Source organism: Leucoraja erinacea, chromosome 25 (genome assembly GCF_028641065.1).
Source record: "Leucoraja erinacea ecotype New England chromosome 25, Leri_hhj_1, whole genome shotgun sequence".
Lineage (NCBI taxonomy): Eukaryota > Metazoa > Chordata > Chondrichthyes > Rajiformes > Rajidae > Leucoraja > Leucoraja erinaceus.
The window spans coordinates 25028926-25047771 of NC_073401.1; the positions used below are offsets into that span (position 1 = coordinate 25028926).

The window sequence follows — 18846 nt, forward strand, 5'->3', positions numbered from 1 at the left end:
CAGTCATTGCATGTAAAGGAAATGCAACAAAATACTAAACGTGACTACTTTCATTTACATGACATTGCTGTGTCTCAAATATTATGGTGCCATGAAATGGGGAGACTATGTATAAACACTTGGTGAAACCAAAATGTATAAAAATGACCTTTATTAAAATCTGACAGTGCACTTTAACCACATGTGATTTTTTTTATTTTTTATTTTCCTATTATAAGTCTCAAATTGTGGAGTACAGAGGCAAATAAATAAATGATGGGTCTTTTATCCCAAATATTATGGAGGGTGCTGTACATACTGGTTTGAATTTGCCATGCATGATCAAAGTCATTTTAATTATGTCATAGAATATGGAAACAGGCTTTTAAGCCCAACTGGTCCATGCCCCATCTAAATTAGTTCTGTTTGTCCCATGTCCCCCTAAACTTTTGCAATCCATGTACCTGTCCAAATGTCTTTTAAATGTTATACCTGCCTTGACTATTTTCTCTGACAAATATTGATTAATTGAGCTGAGTAATTAGGTTTAACAAAATGTTTTATACTTTTCAGTTGTGCTGCAAGTTCGGGTAACTTTGTTACATCAGACAAACTTTCAACTAAAATTATTTTCCAGCCTACTTGTGCAAGCCCGAAGACAACATTTATGGTATTGACTTCACACGGTTTAAGATTCGAGATATGGAAACTGGGACCGTTTTGTTTGAAATTGCCAAGCCACCATCCTCTGGTATGTAACACACGTGAGTGCGCTCCTACAATCTTTAAAGCCAAAAGATTGTTGATAGCTTTCTTTCATGTGATTCAATATTTGAGTTTGATGGTGCCAGTTTTGAGAGTGATAGTTTTATTCATTGTTTGCATGATGTGTCTATCCACCTTTACATACATGGCACTTTTGGCTTCAGTGCGTTTGACATTTTGATGAAAGTTTTTATGTTCTACTTTGCCAAATTGATGGTGAAAAATAAATATAACAAAACTGTTTGGAAATTGGTAGCAATCCGATTGCTGTAATATATGCTTTGAATTTTGGATCTTATTTAAATATGTAAATATAATCTCTTCATGTCCAGTTTTTCTCCTTCAATATACTTATGTTTTAGTATTTTAGTACAGGTATTTTCAATCTTAATGTTTAAATTTTTTCCCACCTCTTCCTGGTTTCTGCTAGTTTATAAGCGATAAGATGTGCCCAATAGCATTCAAAAGATTAAATAATGTCATACTTCCTTGGATCAAACTCCATCTGCCATTTCTCCATTAATTTCTGTAGCTAATCTATACACTGCTGTATACTTTGGCAGTGTTCCTCATAGTCCAAGACCCCAGTGATCTTGGTGTAATCTGCAAACTTACCAGCCAACCTGTGTACCTTTATATGTATCATGAACAGCAGAAGTCCCAGCACAGTGATGTCAGGACTGTAAAACTGCTGCAGTGTGGAAACGTCTGATCGTTTGGTATTTTCTTTTCAAGAGTGACGTGGGTGTGTTTTAAAAACAAATTGAGGGATCAAGATCAAATAAATACGAACTACCAGTTTTCCATAGATATACACACAGCCCATATCAGCTCTCGTTTCTAATGTTTAAGACATGTTTATTACAATGATGGATTATATATTACTAGGGAGCATAGTTTTTAAATTATGTGTAGAAAGAATATTAGGAAGGGAATATTTCTTAGAGGGTAGGAGTTTGGAACTCTCTGACTTGAAGGGTTTTTAGTGCAGATGTCATTACATTTGAAAGATAAGTGGGTGTGTATTTGAAGTGTTGAGAATTGAAGCGATATGGACTAAGCGTTTCTCTTGAAGAATGAGGTGAGGAAGCTTTATCTTACACCAGAGTGGATGTAGTTGTTTAAATGGCCTCATTCTATGTTATACGTCTTACATGAATCAATGGTAATAAGATTTAAATGATGTGACACTGTTAAATAAAACCGAGAAATGCAGTATAACACTGTGTAAGGCTGCAGCCATGGAATAGGGCAAGAGTTTAAGTTGTTGGTTGATGACCTTTCATCTGTTCTGGTGAGAGGTCAGTGACCTGAAATTCTGATTATGGGAATAGGGCAGGAAAGAGGAATCATGTCCAGCCATCAATCCCACCATGAACTGACAGAATGTTGGAGCAGATTCAACAGGCTACACACAGACTATACCAGCTCCAATTTTTAATGTTTAAACAGACTATTACGAAGACGGATTATATATTTCTAGGAATAAAGTGCCTAAATTAGAACATGGGTGAAATTTAATTTGATTGTGAGGCTGATTATTGGAGAGTAATCTTGGTTTATTTGGAAATGATACAAGTTTAATGTTAAATTTGCTCCAAATGGGCTGATCTCCCTTAGGGGTGTGGAGACTTGCATACAATTAAAACAATTTGCTCTCAACATGTGTTTTTAAATTTTATAGAGGTGGTGGGGAAAATTAGGAGAGAGCACTTGAAATTCCCACCACTGCCAGACTTGTTCATTGGGCGACCACAGATGACATTGCACGTGGCGTGCGCTCTTTCACGTATACATGTAAATGAGTTTACAGACATGCCGCCTCCGTATCGAAAGAGTTAATTGTTTTTAATTATTATAATTATATACATTTCTGGCAGTTCCTGGTGTTTTAGAGACATTGGAGGGGGGGGGGGGGGTTATATAATTAGTGGGTTAGAATATTGTTGAAGTATTATTATTATGTGACCGTTGATCCGGCAAGACGGATAATCAGGCACGAGTCAGGAACAAAGGGTGCTGGAAAATCAGTGGTCTACTTGTATCGCATTTTAATTTGTCATAATCAGTTTGTCATAGATTTTTTATTTAATTTGCAGCAGGGCGTTTACAAAATATTACTGTACTCTATGAATTTCAAATTTACTTTGTCAGAGCTGGAAGATGAGGACGATGAAAATGGCGGAACGGATTCTAGTTCTGGACGGTTTGTTCGTTACCAGTTCACTCCTGCCTTCTTGAGACTGAGAACAGTTGGTGCAACGTGAGTTGTTCACTTTTTTTTGCACGCTTAAGATTGAGTCAGAATTACTTGTGGCATATGCATACAGTCGTGTTTGGACTGTTTGCAGCGTGATATCAGCGATTAGAGAAAATATCCAGCACCATCTTGGAGTACGTGTATTCCTTTTCCAGCCTATTGTTGAGAGATGGAAAAGCATACTTCACCCACCTTGCCTTCTTACACAGCTAAAGTAGATTTGGCAGAAGAGTTGACCTCACAATCCTGACTATGGAAGATAACATACATTGTCATGCTCAGTCCTGCCTTTAAATTGAGGGAATAATTATTCTACTGAATGGAACTGCTGCAATGCTTAATGGAATAGGTTTAAAACAGAACTGGAAGCTCAGAATTGGACCCTGTGGGCAAAATTGTTTTCAACACCGATTGGTAATGGGTGGCATATCCATTATTCTGCCATCATCCACAAACCTTGGGACTAGTTTTATTTCAATGGGGAGTGCAAAGGGATGTGCAGTGTACAACAGTAAGTGAAGCTAAAACTGAGCTGCAAAACTGATAGAGCTGCACCATGAGTTACAGGTGTGCTAAAACACGTTTCAGACAACGATGAAATAGCTCTCAATCAATTGCATCTAGGTTTTGTAGTCCAGCCACTGCCAGTTCAAATCTGTTTGCAGCAAACTTAAGCCATTGGTGACATTGCTTTCCCCCTTTTAACAGAGCCGCACCATTTTAGTTCGTATCACCTTTACACCAATCCCTTCTGCCAAAATGCATCGCCTCATTTGCCATGTTCCTGGCTGCTCTGCCAGCTTTTGCGTTTTGTTGCCGTTTATTTGTATCTCTTTCCCTCTGTTTGGTATCATCGGACATTTGAAATGTCATTCTGTATGCCCAAAACAGACTCACTAACCATTGGGGAACACCACTGCCTTCCATCCTCCAATTTGTAAAAAAACAACCATTTATCATGGTCTGAAAATCAAAAAAAGATTGCAAATGCTGGAAATCTAAAATAATAAAACAAATTGTCTGAGTTTATTCAGTTTTGCAATATAGGCATTGATGGCAAGGTCCTCATGTATATCCTATCCCTAATTGTCCCAGACAAAGTCGTGGTGAGTTTCTTCTGGTGCAGTTTCTTCTGGTGCAGCTAGTTTGGGAGGTGGGAACTGCTAGAGGTTTATTACTGCCACTTGTACCGAGTTACAGAGAAGTGCTTTGTTTTGCAAGCTATCCAAACAGATCACATAGTACTGTACATAAATACAAGATGAGAGATGTCAATGTCATGTTTGAAGATTGAAAGATAGTGATATATACACAATGCTAATCATAGATTCTACCGTTAAATATTTAATCAAAAAGCTGTTTATCTCTTCTCTCAAGTGTTGCATAGAATTCATGATTAAATCTGACTGATGTTCATTAAACAAACCTTGCACATCTTTGCCAAAAGCTTTCCTTTATTCAAATATTATTTATGGAGATCAAGGATAATGCCCATCTTCTCCACTAACAACATCAAACCCCTCTTCTCTGCCTGCCAGAAGCACAGTGTGTTATTTATGCTTAAAGTTGTTCACATTGCTGCTTCTGGGGGTACTTGAAGTTATTTTGGTCCACCTGATTCTCAGAATATGCATTCAATATTAAAAAGTCTTTAATTTCAAAATATAGTATAATTTGTAGCGGTCACATTAAAACTTAATCTTGATTAAATCAAGGGTGATGCTTTGTGATTTTATTGCTCCTGTGCAGCATATTGGTACTCAATTAAGAAGCATTCTGATTAGTAAGTCAGAGAGTGATACAGTGTGAAAACAGCCCCTTCAGCCCAACTCGCCCACACCAGCCAACAATGTCCCAGCTACACTAGTCCCACTTGCCTGCGCTTGGTCCATATCCCTCCAAACCTGTCCTATCCATGTATCTGTTTCTTAAACAATGGGATAGTCCCAGCCTCGACTATCTCCTCTGGAAGCTTGTTCCATACACTCACCGCCCTTTGTGTAAAAAAAAGTTACCCCTCGGATTCCTATTTAATCTTTTCCCTGCACCTTGAACCTATGTCCTCTGGTCCTCGATTCTCCTACTCTGGGGGAAAAAGACTGTGCATCTACCCGATCTATTCTTCTCATGATTTTAGTACACCAACAAGGTGATCATCCCTTTCTTGTTCCTCAGCTCCACCCATATAGCCTCACTGGACAAACCATCCATAATGTCACCTCTGAACACAGCCGTGACATTCTCCTTAACCAACAATGCAACCCCCCTCCTCCTTTTTCCACACCCATGTCTCTCCTGAAGCTCCTGTACCCCAGATTTATTATAATTGTATTGAAAAATCTATTTGTGATCAAAACAGTATTGTTTACATGCGTGTAGTTACTGTTTCATTTTAGCTTTCTACAAAGTTCTTGCATTCCTTATGTATTTTTTTTGCCTTTTCCTTTTTCACAGGGTAGAATTTACTGTTGGGGATAAGGCTGTGAATAGCTTCAGAATGATTGAAAGACATTACTTCAGGGAGAAGCTGTTGAAGAGTTTCGATTTTGACTTTGGATTCTGTATTCCTAACAGCAGAAACACATGCGAACACATATATGAATTCCCTCAACTTTCTGAAGAAATCAGTATGTATTCCTAGTTTCTAAAAACCTTTGCAACTTTACAACATTTACCTGTGTTTTATAGAAAACATTTAAATATCGGGTGTCTGTTTTTAAAAAGTTATGGTGTGGGTAATTCATCTGTTAGTTTAGTTTAGTTCAGAGAAACGGTGTGGAAAAGGGCCCTTCGGCCTACCAAGTCTGGCGCCGACCAGCGATCCCCACACCTTAACACTATCCTACACACACGAGGGACAATTTACACATACATCGGGCCAAATTACTTACGAACCTTTATCTTTGGAGTGTGGGAGGAAACCGAAGATTTCTGAGAAAACCCACGCGGCCACGGGGAGGACGTACAAAATCCGTACAGACAGCACCCGTAGTCGGGATCGAACCCGAATCTCCGGCGCTGTAAGGCAGCAACTCTACCACTGCACCACCATGCCGCCCTCTTTCATTGAGGCAAGATAACGAATGGTTTGACTCGGTGCCTTTACTAGATTTTTACCTTCAATTTCATCTTCTAATTTGCATTAAGTGTTGTTATGTAATCTTATTCTGACCTTAAATTATGGGGGGGAAAATCTGACATTAATTTTCATTGCAGAACTGTTTTTTAATCTTTAAGTCACGTCATCCTTATTGACATATGCAGCGAGGTACAGGTACAACAGGTCTTGCTTGCAGCAGTATTGCAAGTACATAGACTCAATGACCTGGAATAACTTTTATTATTTCGTAACTTCGATTCGTGAATTTTGTGTATTTGATGCATCTGCGCTTCTGCTGTTCAAGCTCGGTCTACTGTAGATCCACTGGTTAAAATCATGGCTTTCAGACCAATCCCATCAGTCCCATTCGCACTGTAATGTATCCCCTCACGCATGCCCATTTGCAACCCGTGCACTATTATTGGTCCATATTCTTTGCACTAGGTGCTCTTAACTGCAGCCAGTTAACCTTTGGGATGTGGAAGAAAACTGGAATACCCAGGGGGAAAGACAAGGGGGGACAGGAGGAAGATACAAATTCCACACACCTCACTGGAGGTCAGAAATTACCTGGGTTGCTGGAGCTATGGAAACGGTGTAGTGCCACCCTGCAGCCCAAAATGGCAATAAGGTGCAGAGACAATGGATGGATCCTGGGTTCTCTGTAGCAGAATGCTAATAAGAGGACAAAATACCCTTTTTTTTATTATACAATAAGTATTTGCTTTCTAAATAGTTCAAAATATTATTATTTTCATTTGGGGGTTTAATGTATTCAATGAACTTTTATTACGTTGCTAATGTATGCGTTCTCTTTCTTTGCAGTTCAAGAGATGGTGGACAATCCTTATGAGTCACGATCCGACAGTTTTTACTTTGTTGATGGCAAGTTGATCATGCACAACAAGGCTGATTATGCATATAATGGAGGACAGTAGTGAATCTGCAAAATGTATATTTCAGCAGCGACACCTCCCATTCAGTTTGTTTGCACTGATAATGAAGAGGTTGGCTTTTTGGCTGTGTGAATCAATTATCTTTTATCATTTCTATGCATTCTGCACCAGAGGGAATTAATTCAGTTAAGTTTACTAAGATGATTCAGATTTTGATATGGGAATTCCATCCATTGGTGTATATGTAATGTTTCCCATATCTAAAATGAATGCCTAGTTGTGATGAAAGACTCCACATCCGAGAAGTACCTATATTTTTCTGTATTTATCGTAAAAGATTCACGCCACTGAGTTTGAACATGGCCTTGCATTATGTTCAAGAATGGGTGGAAAACTCTAGACGTAGTTTGATTAGAGGTCCAAATAAATTTCCATTTAAACAAAAAATGGTTACAGGCTGCTTAGCCACCTTCTTTCTGTTACAGTGCACATTTTTCTAACAAGAATCCATTTATTTTGTGACCACACTGCAGTACTTCAAATCTTCCATGGAGCAGTATCGAGGACTGAACTTGAATATTTACATTGAATGTTACATATTTATCACCAGGTGGAGTTTAAGTCTTCTCAAAGAATTAGATGCAAAGACGTTTGCAAAATTGTTTATTTTTACATAGAAAAACATTCTTCACAAAACCTGCTTGTCCTGATTTCCAAATCAGACATTGTATATCATTTTCCTTTAAGGATCTAATCCTTTATGTCCATGTATGGTTTTTCATATTAATTGTTAAATGTGAGTAACAAAGTGAGCACTATTAGAAACTATTTAGAGCATTACTGAGCAATATAGTTTTGTGATAGTCCAAACTATTGTGGGCCACCAAAGGTTTGTGGATTTATTTAATTTTCTTACTTGCCACATCAGTTATCAATCCTCAACCAGCGAGAAAATGATTTTCGTGCATGTGCTATATGAAAGTCAATATCTCAATCCAAGATTAACCTTTGAAGTTTCAAAACAGAAATATAATAATATTTATTAGCTTCATTAATTTCCTTTATCACTTGCAAATCTCTCTTCTAATTCCATGAGGTTCTGTACCGTAGTTCACAACTCAGAAAAGTTGGTTATAAGGGATACAAGAAAATGGTCAAAATGTGCTAAGATGTACTTATTTTAGCCTATGACTGATTTCCATACAATTCCATTGACATGACTTGAATGTATTTACCAATGTTGTAAGTGATTTATATTAAAGGCACAATTTAGATAAAACTTAAATAATTTCATATTTCTTAGTGTCTGTCTGCTTTAAATTAAAAGAACTGTTAAAGCTATCTTTGGCACACAGCATAGTTTTTATATTTTTAACATATCTGCCTGAAACTTGAGGCCCATTTGTTAATTTTAGTTTGCATCTTATAACAATACAACCTGATTAAAGCTAAATATGTCATGCTTTAGCTTGCAGTGAGAAGCAACTGAGAGTTCTAAACCTATGGGTTATTAGAACTAATTGCAGAAATTTAAGGTATTCCACTCTGATTTAAATTTCAGACTGCAAGTGCCAGAAAGGTCTAGTATAAGTATCTATGCACTGATATCATTCTGAATGGAGCAGAATTTTATATTTCTCCAATTTACAGTAATAGAAGAAAGAGGCTGTTTGGGGCTACTTTGAATGCCAGTTCAGTCCGAGTGATGCTCATCTTAGTTCACATGTAGAGTTGCTTGCATTTGTTCTGTGAACAATTTAAAATAAAGTTTAGATAATCCCTAGTCATTGTGGGCTTTGTTAAATATAGTGGGATGGTTGTTTCACACTTGGTTAAACTTAAAATGTGAATCTCTGAACATGTTAGTGCGATATTCCTGTCAGTATTTCGACCCGAAACGTCGCCAATTCCTTCTCTCCATAGATGCTGCCTCACCCGGTGAGTTTGTCCAGCATTTTGTGTCTACCCAGTATTTTCACCAGTCAGATTTCATTTGCATTTTAAATAGGCAATTTTACCATCAGGTCATTGAATAGTCAAGGTACAGATGGGGTGGAGCAATGTTAATCATTTCTAGGTAATTAAAACAATATTTCAATTTCAAAAATGAAAGCTGATATTATTGGAGATGTTGACATTAAGAACTTTCTCTGTGTGATTTAATGCTATCAATGGTTTTATGTTATCATTTTACACCATTGCATTTTGCTAATTTTCCTGAGACTTCCTGATACTTGGAAGCCAGAAGTGCATTGATATTGTTGGTACTTGCTTTTTTTGTAAGCACAGCAGGAATCACAATGGTTGATGTCCCTTGAAGATAAATACAAGTTCAATTAGATATTTTAGTAGTTTGGGACCACTGATCTTGGCAAATAAGTTACAACATTTAAATTTATAACCATTAAAACATTTTTTTCCCCAATCAGCCACATATTTCCATCTTTCTGTTGCTGACTTTTCTACATACTATTCAACAAAAGAAAATCCCAAGAGATTTACCCAACACCACTAAAAAAACCATAAGACCTTGAATGTGGATAATTTAAACTTCCGCTGAACCAAGGGTTTGGGGGAATTGCTGATCTGCATGAAATATTGAAGTTGGCTGGTTGCTGCTTTTTTGAAATTGATGACGAGCTGAAGGAAATAAGTTTATTTTAAAAGACTGGAAAATTTAAATTCTCCATTCAATTTGTTCAATAGCTTCTCTAATCTAGGACGGGTTTGAATGTCATGGCTCCTTGTACCGATCTACTTGAGCACCAAATAATAATTCCCATGTGAAACAAATTTTGTGCAGAAGCTTGCAGTTTATTTTGGTTTGATCACACATTTTGTTTAGACAGGTAAGGAAACTTAGAAAATCTTTTCCATAGTTTATCAAGAACATTATTATTGTGTCAGCTGGTGCACTGTGGTAGTTTTGCACCTTTTTATATTTTTTACTGTATACTTCTGATTTCTCATCTACCTCTGGCAAGAAACTTTGTGGATATTGCTAGTATTTCTGTGCTGTATCTGGCATTGCCAGAAATCAGCAGGAAATGCATTAGGGGCTTTATTCTTTTTACTTTTGTTTTTTTTTTGTATAATAAAATTCAATGTGTGTGATTTGGTTGTTTTTCACCTATTTGTCCATTTAACTTTAGACATATTTACGCAAATTTGAAATGCCACGACCCCTTTATACACATTCCAGAGTAGCAATTGAGTATCTTCCTTCACCTGATACCTTTTCAGTTGCAATTTTTCATTTGGAAGTATTGGACAGGCTTCCTAAGGGAGTTTTCCTCAATTTGGAATCTTTTTCTCCATTTTCACTCAATTTTTCCTCCAAATGTAAGCCTGATGCAAATTAATAAACGATTTATGAATATTTCCAATGTGGATGTTGGGTTTTTTGTATTGTTCCATCAAGTTGCTACTACAAATTCTGATGACATTTTTATCCCTTTATGTGAATTTTTCCATGTTGAGAGACTTGAATTGGTGCCATTTGAGACTTTGTTCCCCATCATGAATTAAGTGGATTCCACACTGGAACAGCTTTTTTTACCCTTTGCGTTCTAATATTGTCTTACAAGTAAGTAAAGGGGGGGAAATTAAATTCCAGTGTGTTTTTTTTTAGCTTGTGCTTATGAAATTGTTTCGTTGCAAACATATTGTCAGCAGCAATTTAAATTATAACATGAACAGCATTAAGCAGTTTTTTCAGCTGGTGGGAAATGAATGTTATTTTTCTGTGCGTATGTTGCCATTAGTTAACAGCATTTGTCTTATTTTCAGAAAGATTAATCTAAACAAAAAAAAATTGTTCTGACAAGAATCGGAAAAGGTATGATCAGCGATGCCGTTGGCGTCATGGAGTAGGCCAGCCACTCTTTTCAAATTATATTAATTTAACATCTGCAGTAAATATAAAATTCAGTGATGGAGAGTTATTATTTTCTATAATTGCATTGGTGTATTGCAATTCTTTGCGATGAATTTGATTAATTGATTAATTGATTTATTCACTTCATCCCAGAACAGTTATATCCGTTCCATAACCATTGCAGTGGAATTTTGTCTTCAACTAAGCATTACAATTCTTTTAATAATAGACCATCAGATAATAGTTTTACTACTCTTTAAAGACCTTTGTTACGTTTTCAAGGCGTAAAAACAACTTAGTGCTTTATTTGTAATAGGAAAGCTATGTAATTTTTACTTTTATGTTGAGAGAGTGGAAATGAGGTGGAGATACTTGCAATGTACTTGACCCATGAATTTCTTAGAGATTAATATTTCCTAATTCCCTAGTGGACTAATGCCTGCCACTTAATTCTGAATACTTTTTTCTATCTTAAGACAAGATCACAAAAGCCCAGGACAGCTCAGATGTTTTGTTAACCATGGAAGGAAAATAGTTAAGATTATTTACCACAGATTAAGAAAAGTCATCAAATACATTTAAAATCTTAATCTTTTGATTTGATTTACTTTTCAAGTTGACTTCCAAATCAGTTAACCCGCACAGGGAAGATAATTGCATTTAGCATTCCAGTGAAACTAATGAGTTGTACAAGATTTTCGACTTTGCTGCTTCAAAGCTATATTACCAAAGGAGTCAATGCATAAACCAGCAAAAATTAAGTCCACATTCAGAAAAAACGCATGATTGCTTTCTTGTCTTTGGAAGACTGAAACTTTGGATAATTTAACCTTCATATGTTGTTTCCTGGCTTCATTCTGCATGGGTCCGATATTATGATGCAACGTGAAATCGAGCCGCCTGTTTTAATATCTAGTATATCCACTAAGTTTCAACCGCAATTGACTAGATTTCCAGAGGATAGCTAAATGTGTGCCTGAAATGTCCAGGTGTGACCATTAGCCTATTTGAATTGCAGTTGCATTGTTGACTCTGTGTCCATTGGCTTCTGTTTATGGAGGGGTACAATGCCATATATATGAAGTGGAGCTGTTTCTGTTGGTGAAAAGGTTTGTAGGGGTACAAATATCTGCTGTATAATTTCTTCTTCCTTGGCAAGTGGGCATGTGCTGACAGAATATAGATGAGATTTGATACAGCAAGTGAGAGCAGTTAACATTTATCGCTCATTTGTCTGATTCTCTGCAATGAACAAGCTGTTCAAACTATACATATAAATTGAAAACTCGTTTTTGTTTCCCATGGGCTATTTACACCAAAACTTCACAGAAACTAAAATGTTCATTTGAACAAGTCTCTAAAGCTAAAACTAATTGAGAATGCATGAAAAATAAGGCAGTTTGGAGATGTGCTTGATGTAATGGTTTTCAAAATCTATCCCTAATATGTTTAGTGTTTCACTTGTATCTTAACACTGTTTATTTTTTAATTGTTCCATCAAAACTTCGCCCATTCCACATTGGTACCAAATTGAACTGGTGATGTGAAATGTATTTTGGGGGCTTTTATGAAGGGTAATAAATGTTGCTGAGTAAATATTATATTTTTGAATGATAATTTGTTTAATATTTTCACAGGAAATGTAAAATGCATAAATTCACATCTGTGACTGAATGCTTTGTAATTGCATTAGAATGTTGAACTGTATTTTGTAACATCGGCATCAGTTTTTTCATGTTTTAAAGTGATAGGTGGCTTGTTTGTATAAAATGTTATTTTGTCACAACAGAATAGTAATAAAGATTTTTCATTTTCAACTTTGCATTTGCTAGTTATGTGATAATAGCCAATGGAGATTTCTGACTGAATATAATTCTAATCTAATTTTAGATTAAAAACCATGCAAGTGATATCCCTGACAACTTCTGCAGAAACTTGTATTACCCATTTGGGATGCAGGAGTAAAGACCATCTGAGCAGCTGTTGTTGTCTTGGTCTGCTTCTCTACGAAGTTTTGTACTCCTATAACATCACTTTTCCCAGACATTAAAAAACACTTCACAGATCACATCTCTGCAAATTCCTCATACCTTATCTACCACAGGATGGAAGGCTTGACAAGATCCCATCATGAAAAACAATCATGTGGGAGACTCGAACAATGCACCTTTTTTTTAATATTGATGAGATATTAAAGTTTCAAGTTAACATTATGAGCATAAACCTATTAACCTATCCCGCAGAATCAAAATCCCACTGCTCTTGCTTTCCCCCCCCCCCCCCCCCCATTAAAATATTTCATTACTTCCGGTTCTCTGCCTTCTAAAGCCTCCAACCTTATCATTCCCCAGTCCCGCATGGCCCGATTTTATCTTGTTCCCAAAATCCAAAAACCGAACTGCCCCGGCAGACCCATTGTTTCTGCTTGTTCATGTCCCACTGAATTAATTTCCACATACCTCAACACCATCCTATCTCCACCCCTTTCTGCTTTCTGCAGAGACCGTTCCCTCCGCAACTCCCTGGTTAACTCGTCCCTTCCCACCCCCTCCCCAGATACTTTCCCCTGCAACCGCAGGAGATGCAACACCTGTTCCTTTACCTCAACTCCATCCAAGGACCCTGACAGTCTTTTCATGCGAGGCAGACTTTCACCCGCACCTCCTCCAACATCATCTACCATATCCGCTGTTCCAGGTGTCAACTCTTGTATATCGGTGAGACCAAGCGCAGGCTCGGCGATCGTTTCGCTGAACACCTCCGGTCAGTCCGCCTTAACCTACCTGATCTCCCGGTTGCTCAGCAGTTTAACTCCCCCTCCCATTCCCAATCTGACCTTTCTATCCTGGGCCTCCACCATTGTCAGAGTGAGGCCCTGCAAAAATTGGGGGAACAGTACCTCGTATATCACCTGGGTAGCTTACACCCCAGCAGTATGAACATTGACTTCTCTAACTTCAAATAGCCTTTCTTTCCCTCTCTCTCCATCCCCTCCCCCTTCTCAGTTCTTCCCACCAGTCTAACTGTCTCCGACCACATTCTATCTGTGTCCCGCACACTCCCCTGACACCAGTCTGAAGAAAGGTCTCGACCTGAAATATCACCCATTCCATCTCTCCAGAGATGCTGCCTGTCCCGCAGAGTTACTCCAGCATTTTGTGTCTACCTGCAGAATCAAAATCCAGATTGGCCATTAAATGCAATATTTAATCTCAAATACATTAAATACTCATGACGAGAACTTGATGATGACAACAGTGTAGGCAAACTATCATACTTAACAGTGGGAAGCATTTTTTTTTTTTAAGTGTTCAACTGAAAAGATGTTTTCTGACGATGGAAAAACGTGTTGAGTCTCAACGCAAGATTCAATGGATAAATAAACACATGGGAAAAATTTGACACATGGAAAGAGGTTCACATTGAGTATGTAGAAAGCGGATGATAGATAAGATGAAAAGAGCAAGGGAGAAGTAAAATAATATTAGGGAGGGCTCAGGAACTGTAAAATTATTTATCAAGAAACATGGAATAATAAAATATCTTCCAAGCACATTGAAGAGAGATAGTTATGGGAATGGGGCCATTAGAAGACAGATAGCACAATGCCACAGATAACCACAGGAAGATGACAGACGTATTAAATCATTTTGCTTTTATGTTTACCAGGGAGCTAAATAGGCAATCGTGATATTGGAAGATGAGATGAATAATGAAATGGTGCATTTTCAATAGAAAAAAGGGACGTATTTAATACACTAATCAAACTCACAGAATAAATCATTTTGTCCAGATAGATTGCATTTATGCTTTTTAGAAGAATCTAGGGAAAATAGCACAGAGGTAATACTATACATATTTAATAATTCATCAGTAAAAGGTGTTGTGCCAGAGGATTGGCAGATAGCAAACAATTCTTATATTTAGGAAGGCTGACAGAACATGTCTAGGGAATTGCAGAACAATCAGTGTAGTGATAATGGTGGCAGAAAAAAAAATAATGGAATCCTTATAAAAGAATATAGAAGGGTGAAAATGATGATAATAAATTTTGAACACAGATGTCAAAAGATGAAATATTGTTTGACTAGCCTTATTGCATTTTTGAAAGATAATAATGTTTCCAAATTGTTATAAGGGTGCATTGAGCTACCCAATAATGCATTAATAAATAAGGCCAGAATAAGTGAAATGGGAGATAAGAGACAGAATAGAAAACTAACTCGCTTTGAAACATAAAGAGAGCAGGTCTTAAGTAAGACCACACTTGCAGACTATTCTCTGCAGTTATCATACCACAGTTTAAGAAAGAGACACTGGAGGGGATGCAGAAACAATTTATAAAACTTTAAATACCGTCAAGGTCGGCAAAGGAGCGGCAGGTGAAGGAGTGAGTGCGGGAATTGGCTGAGGAATTTAATTTGCAAATCGGTAAGTTAGCAAATTAGTCAAATTATCAGCTCATCTAAGCAACGTTTGCTCTAGTGGAGCGGCCTTGTCGAGGGAAGTGCCTTGTGAGGAAAGTGCGAGTCTTTGGTTTGAGAGTCTTATGAGAAAAGTGCGAGTCTTTGGCTCGAGAGTCCTCGGCGAGGAGGCTAAGGCAGGAGATTACGCCAGAAGTTGCAGAGGGTGAGGCGCAGTGAAGAAATGACAGGTAAGCTGATTCAGTGTGATGCTTGCAGGATGTAGGAGGTCTGGGACACTGATGGTGCCTCTGGCTGCTACAGCTGTGGAAAGTGTGTCCAGGTTCAGCTCCTGAAGGACTGTGTTGGGGCACTGGAGAGGCAACTGGATGACCTCGGGAATATCCAGGAAAACAAAAGTTTCATGGACAGGACCTACAGAGAGATCGTTACACTGAAGAAACTGGAAGAGAGAAGGTGGGTGACGATGTGGAAGGGAAAGAAGCTTGGGGACGGGTTTCTGTGGCAACAAGCGGGTTTCAAGGATGGTGTGTTGCTTGCCTGGTGCCAGGATCCAGGACGTCACGGACCGATTGCAGGGCATCCTCATGGATATCCATGTTTTCATCCATGTTCATGGGTAAAGGTGGGCAGCCGGAAGTGGTAGTGCATGTCGGCACAAATGACGTGGGGAAGAAGAGGAAGATTCTGCAATGTGACTTCAGAGAGTTCGGACGAAGCCTGAAAAGCAGGACCTCCAGGGTGGTTATCTCCGGTTTGATTCCAGTTCCTCGTGCTGGTGAGGGCAGGAACAGGGAGATAGGGGATCTGAATGTGTGGCTAAGGAGTTGGGGCAGGGATTTAGATTCTTCGACCACTGGGATCTGTTTTGGGTTAAGGGTGAATTGCACAAAAGGGATGGGTTGCACCTTAACAGGCAGGGGGCCAGAATTCTGGCAGGCAGGTTTGCCACTGCTTCACGGGTCGATTTAAACTAGATAGTGGGGGAGGAGATAAATTGGAAATACAAGGATGGAGTTACAGGGAAAGAGTATCGGAAAAGTTACGAAAGACACCAAAATTAACGGGGAAGAAAGCTCACGAAGGGATAGGAGAGTATGGTCAAGTGTAATAGGAATCAATGTGAAAGGTGAGGTGAGTAATGGATTAAAATTATTATATATGAATGCACAAAGTATAAGAAGTAAAATGGATGAGCTTTTGGTAGATATGACATTGTGGGGATGACATAGCTACAAGAGGATCGGGACTGGGAGCTGAATATTCCGGGTTATACGTCCTATAGAAAGGACAGGCAGGTGGGCAGAGGAGGTGGGGTAGGTCTGTTGGTGAGAATAAGGGGGAGGCCATTAAAACTGAAATGAGAAAAAACATTTTCACCCAGAGAATTGTGAATTTGTGGAATTCTCTGCCACAGAAGGCCCATTCACTGGATGAATTTATCTAATTCTCTAATCTAAAAGAGAATTATCTAATAGGGGCTAGGGGAATCAAGGGATATGGGGAGAAGGCAGGCATGGGTTACTGTTTGTAGATGATCAGCCATGATCACAAAGAATGGCTGATCACAATCGAAGGGCAAATGGCCTCCTCCTGCACCTATTTTCTACGTATCTATAAATGGGACATTCACATCAGGAGAGGATAGATTTATTTTCCCTTTTCCCACTTGTCTCCGTTTGGCCCATATCCCTCTAAACCTGTTCTATCGATGTAGGGCATGTTTTGTTTTCGCTTTACAACACCAGTTCTCGAGATATTATCTGACCCTCCTTTTCACATAGCAACGCATAGTCACGTGTAGGAAGGTACTGTAGATGTGTAAGAAAGAACTGCAGATACTGGTTTAAATCAAAGGTAGACACAAAATGTTGGAGTAACTCAGCAGGTGAGGCAGCATCTCTGGTGAAGAAGACACAATGCTGGAGTAAGTTTGTTTGTTTGCACAAAGTCCGCGAGCATTGCCACTTTCATTTCACTGCACATCTCGTATGTGTATGTGACGAATAAACTTGACTTGACTTGACTTGACTTGATAACTCAGCGGGCCGGGCAGCATCTCTGGAGGGAAGGAATGGATGACATTTCAGGTCGAGACCAAAGACACTAGAGGAGATTTGGTCGAGACCCTCCTTCAGATTGAGAGTCGGGAGGGGGAGACTAAAGATATGGGAGGGTAAGGTGTGAAAACGACAGATCAAAGCAGACAAAGCTCATGGACATTTTTGAATGGTTCATTGTTGGCTGAGGGGGTGACAACCCGGCATACAAACAGAAAAATTAATCAGAAGGACAATTAGAAGTTGCTCCTGAACCTGGATGTGACCAATAGTGAAACTAGTGGGAGAACTAGGGCGGGGGAGGGACAGGGAAATCAAAGGTCATTTGAAGTTGGAGAAATCAAAACTGTTTGCGTCAATAACTAGTTTCACCGCGATATTCCGCAACTCTAGAGGGACCAAGGGTTCAGGCCGAGTGTTTGTGAGCGGAACGCAGGGCCCGGGCGCGGAGTGAGGGGGGAACGCGCGGCTGGTTGCACCAGGCCCAGGCCCGGCCCGATGGCTTCACTGTTGTGTAGAGTCGCCGCAGCTGCCAGTGAGTGTGACACCACGGAGCGGGCTTGTTAGTAAAGGACGCGGGAGGCCGGGACGCGGGGTCGGTAATGGCGGAGAGCGAGGATGGAAGTGCGAGCTGCTGAGAGGTTGCGAGCAGTTTCTGTCGAGGCCTGGCCATGAAAAGTCAAAGCAGAAATGCTGGAAACGCTCAGCCGGTCAAACAGCGTCTGTGGAGCGAGAACAAACTGCTCACGCTTCAGGTCAAGAGTGTTTTAGTGTCATATGTCCCAAACAATATAATAAACAGCACGACAGAGTAAACAAAGTTGTCTGCAAACAATATAATAAATTAAAAAAAAAATCAGAATACACACACACACACACACACACACATATATATATATATATATATACACATATATATATATATATACACATATACACACATGTGTGTGTCCGTGTGTATCTCTAATTGTCTAAATCGGTGGTGATTGCCCTAATTCATCAAATCAGGTTGTTTAGTGTTTTATATATATATATATATACACACACACACACATTCACACACATATATATGTATGTGTGTGTGTATATATATATGCACACACACACACACACACACACATATATATATATACACATATATATTTACACATATACATACAAAGGTAGACACTAAATGCTGGTGTAACTCAGCGGGACAGGCTGCATCTCTGGAGAGAAGGAATGGGTGACATTTTGGGCCGAGACTCTCGACCCGAAACATCACCCATTCTTTCTCTCCAGAGATGCTGCCTGTCCCGCTGAGTTACTCCAGCATTTTGTGTCTACCTTCGATTTAAACCAGCATCCGCAGTTCTTTTTTTATACATACTCATACACGCACCTACATGATGATAGACACAAAAAGCTGGAATAACCCATTGGGTCAGACAGCATCTCTGGAGAAAGGGAACATGTGACGTTTTGACTTGGGACACTTTTCGAAAG

General features: G+C 38.9%; 2 protein-coding genes across 2 annotated transcripts in view; both read left to right on the top strand.

Annotated features, from left to right (window-relative positions):
• unc119.1 (unc-119 homolog 1) overlaps nucleotides 1-10114 on the top strand; it is a 34100-nt gene extending 23986 nt beyond the window's left edge. The window contains exons 2-5 of the mRNA XM_055655266.1: nucleotides 617-730; nucleotides 2899-3007; nucleotides 5459-5631; nucleotides 6930-10114. Coding sequence (XP_055511241.1) covers nucleotides 617-730; nucleotides 2899-3007; nucleotides 5459-5631; nucleotides 6930-7042 — 509 coding nt within the window. The 3' untranslated portion in view covers nucleotides 7043-10114. The remainder of the gene's footprint in view (nucleotides 1-616; nucleotides 731-2898; nucleotides 3008-5458; nucleotides 5632-6929) is intronic.
• Nucleotides 10115-17711: 7597 nt separating this feature from the next.
• acads (acyl-CoA dehydrogenase short chain) overlaps nucleotides 17712-18846 on the top strand; it is a 75157-nt gene continuing 74022 nt past the window's right edge. Inside the window, exon 1 of the mRNA XM_055655267.1 lies at nucleotides 17712-17896. Within this exon, the coding sequence (XP_055511242.1) occupies nucleotides 17860-17896 (37 nt within the window). The 5' untranslated portion in view covers nucleotides 17712-17859. The remainder of the gene's footprint in view (nucleotides 17897-18846) is intronic.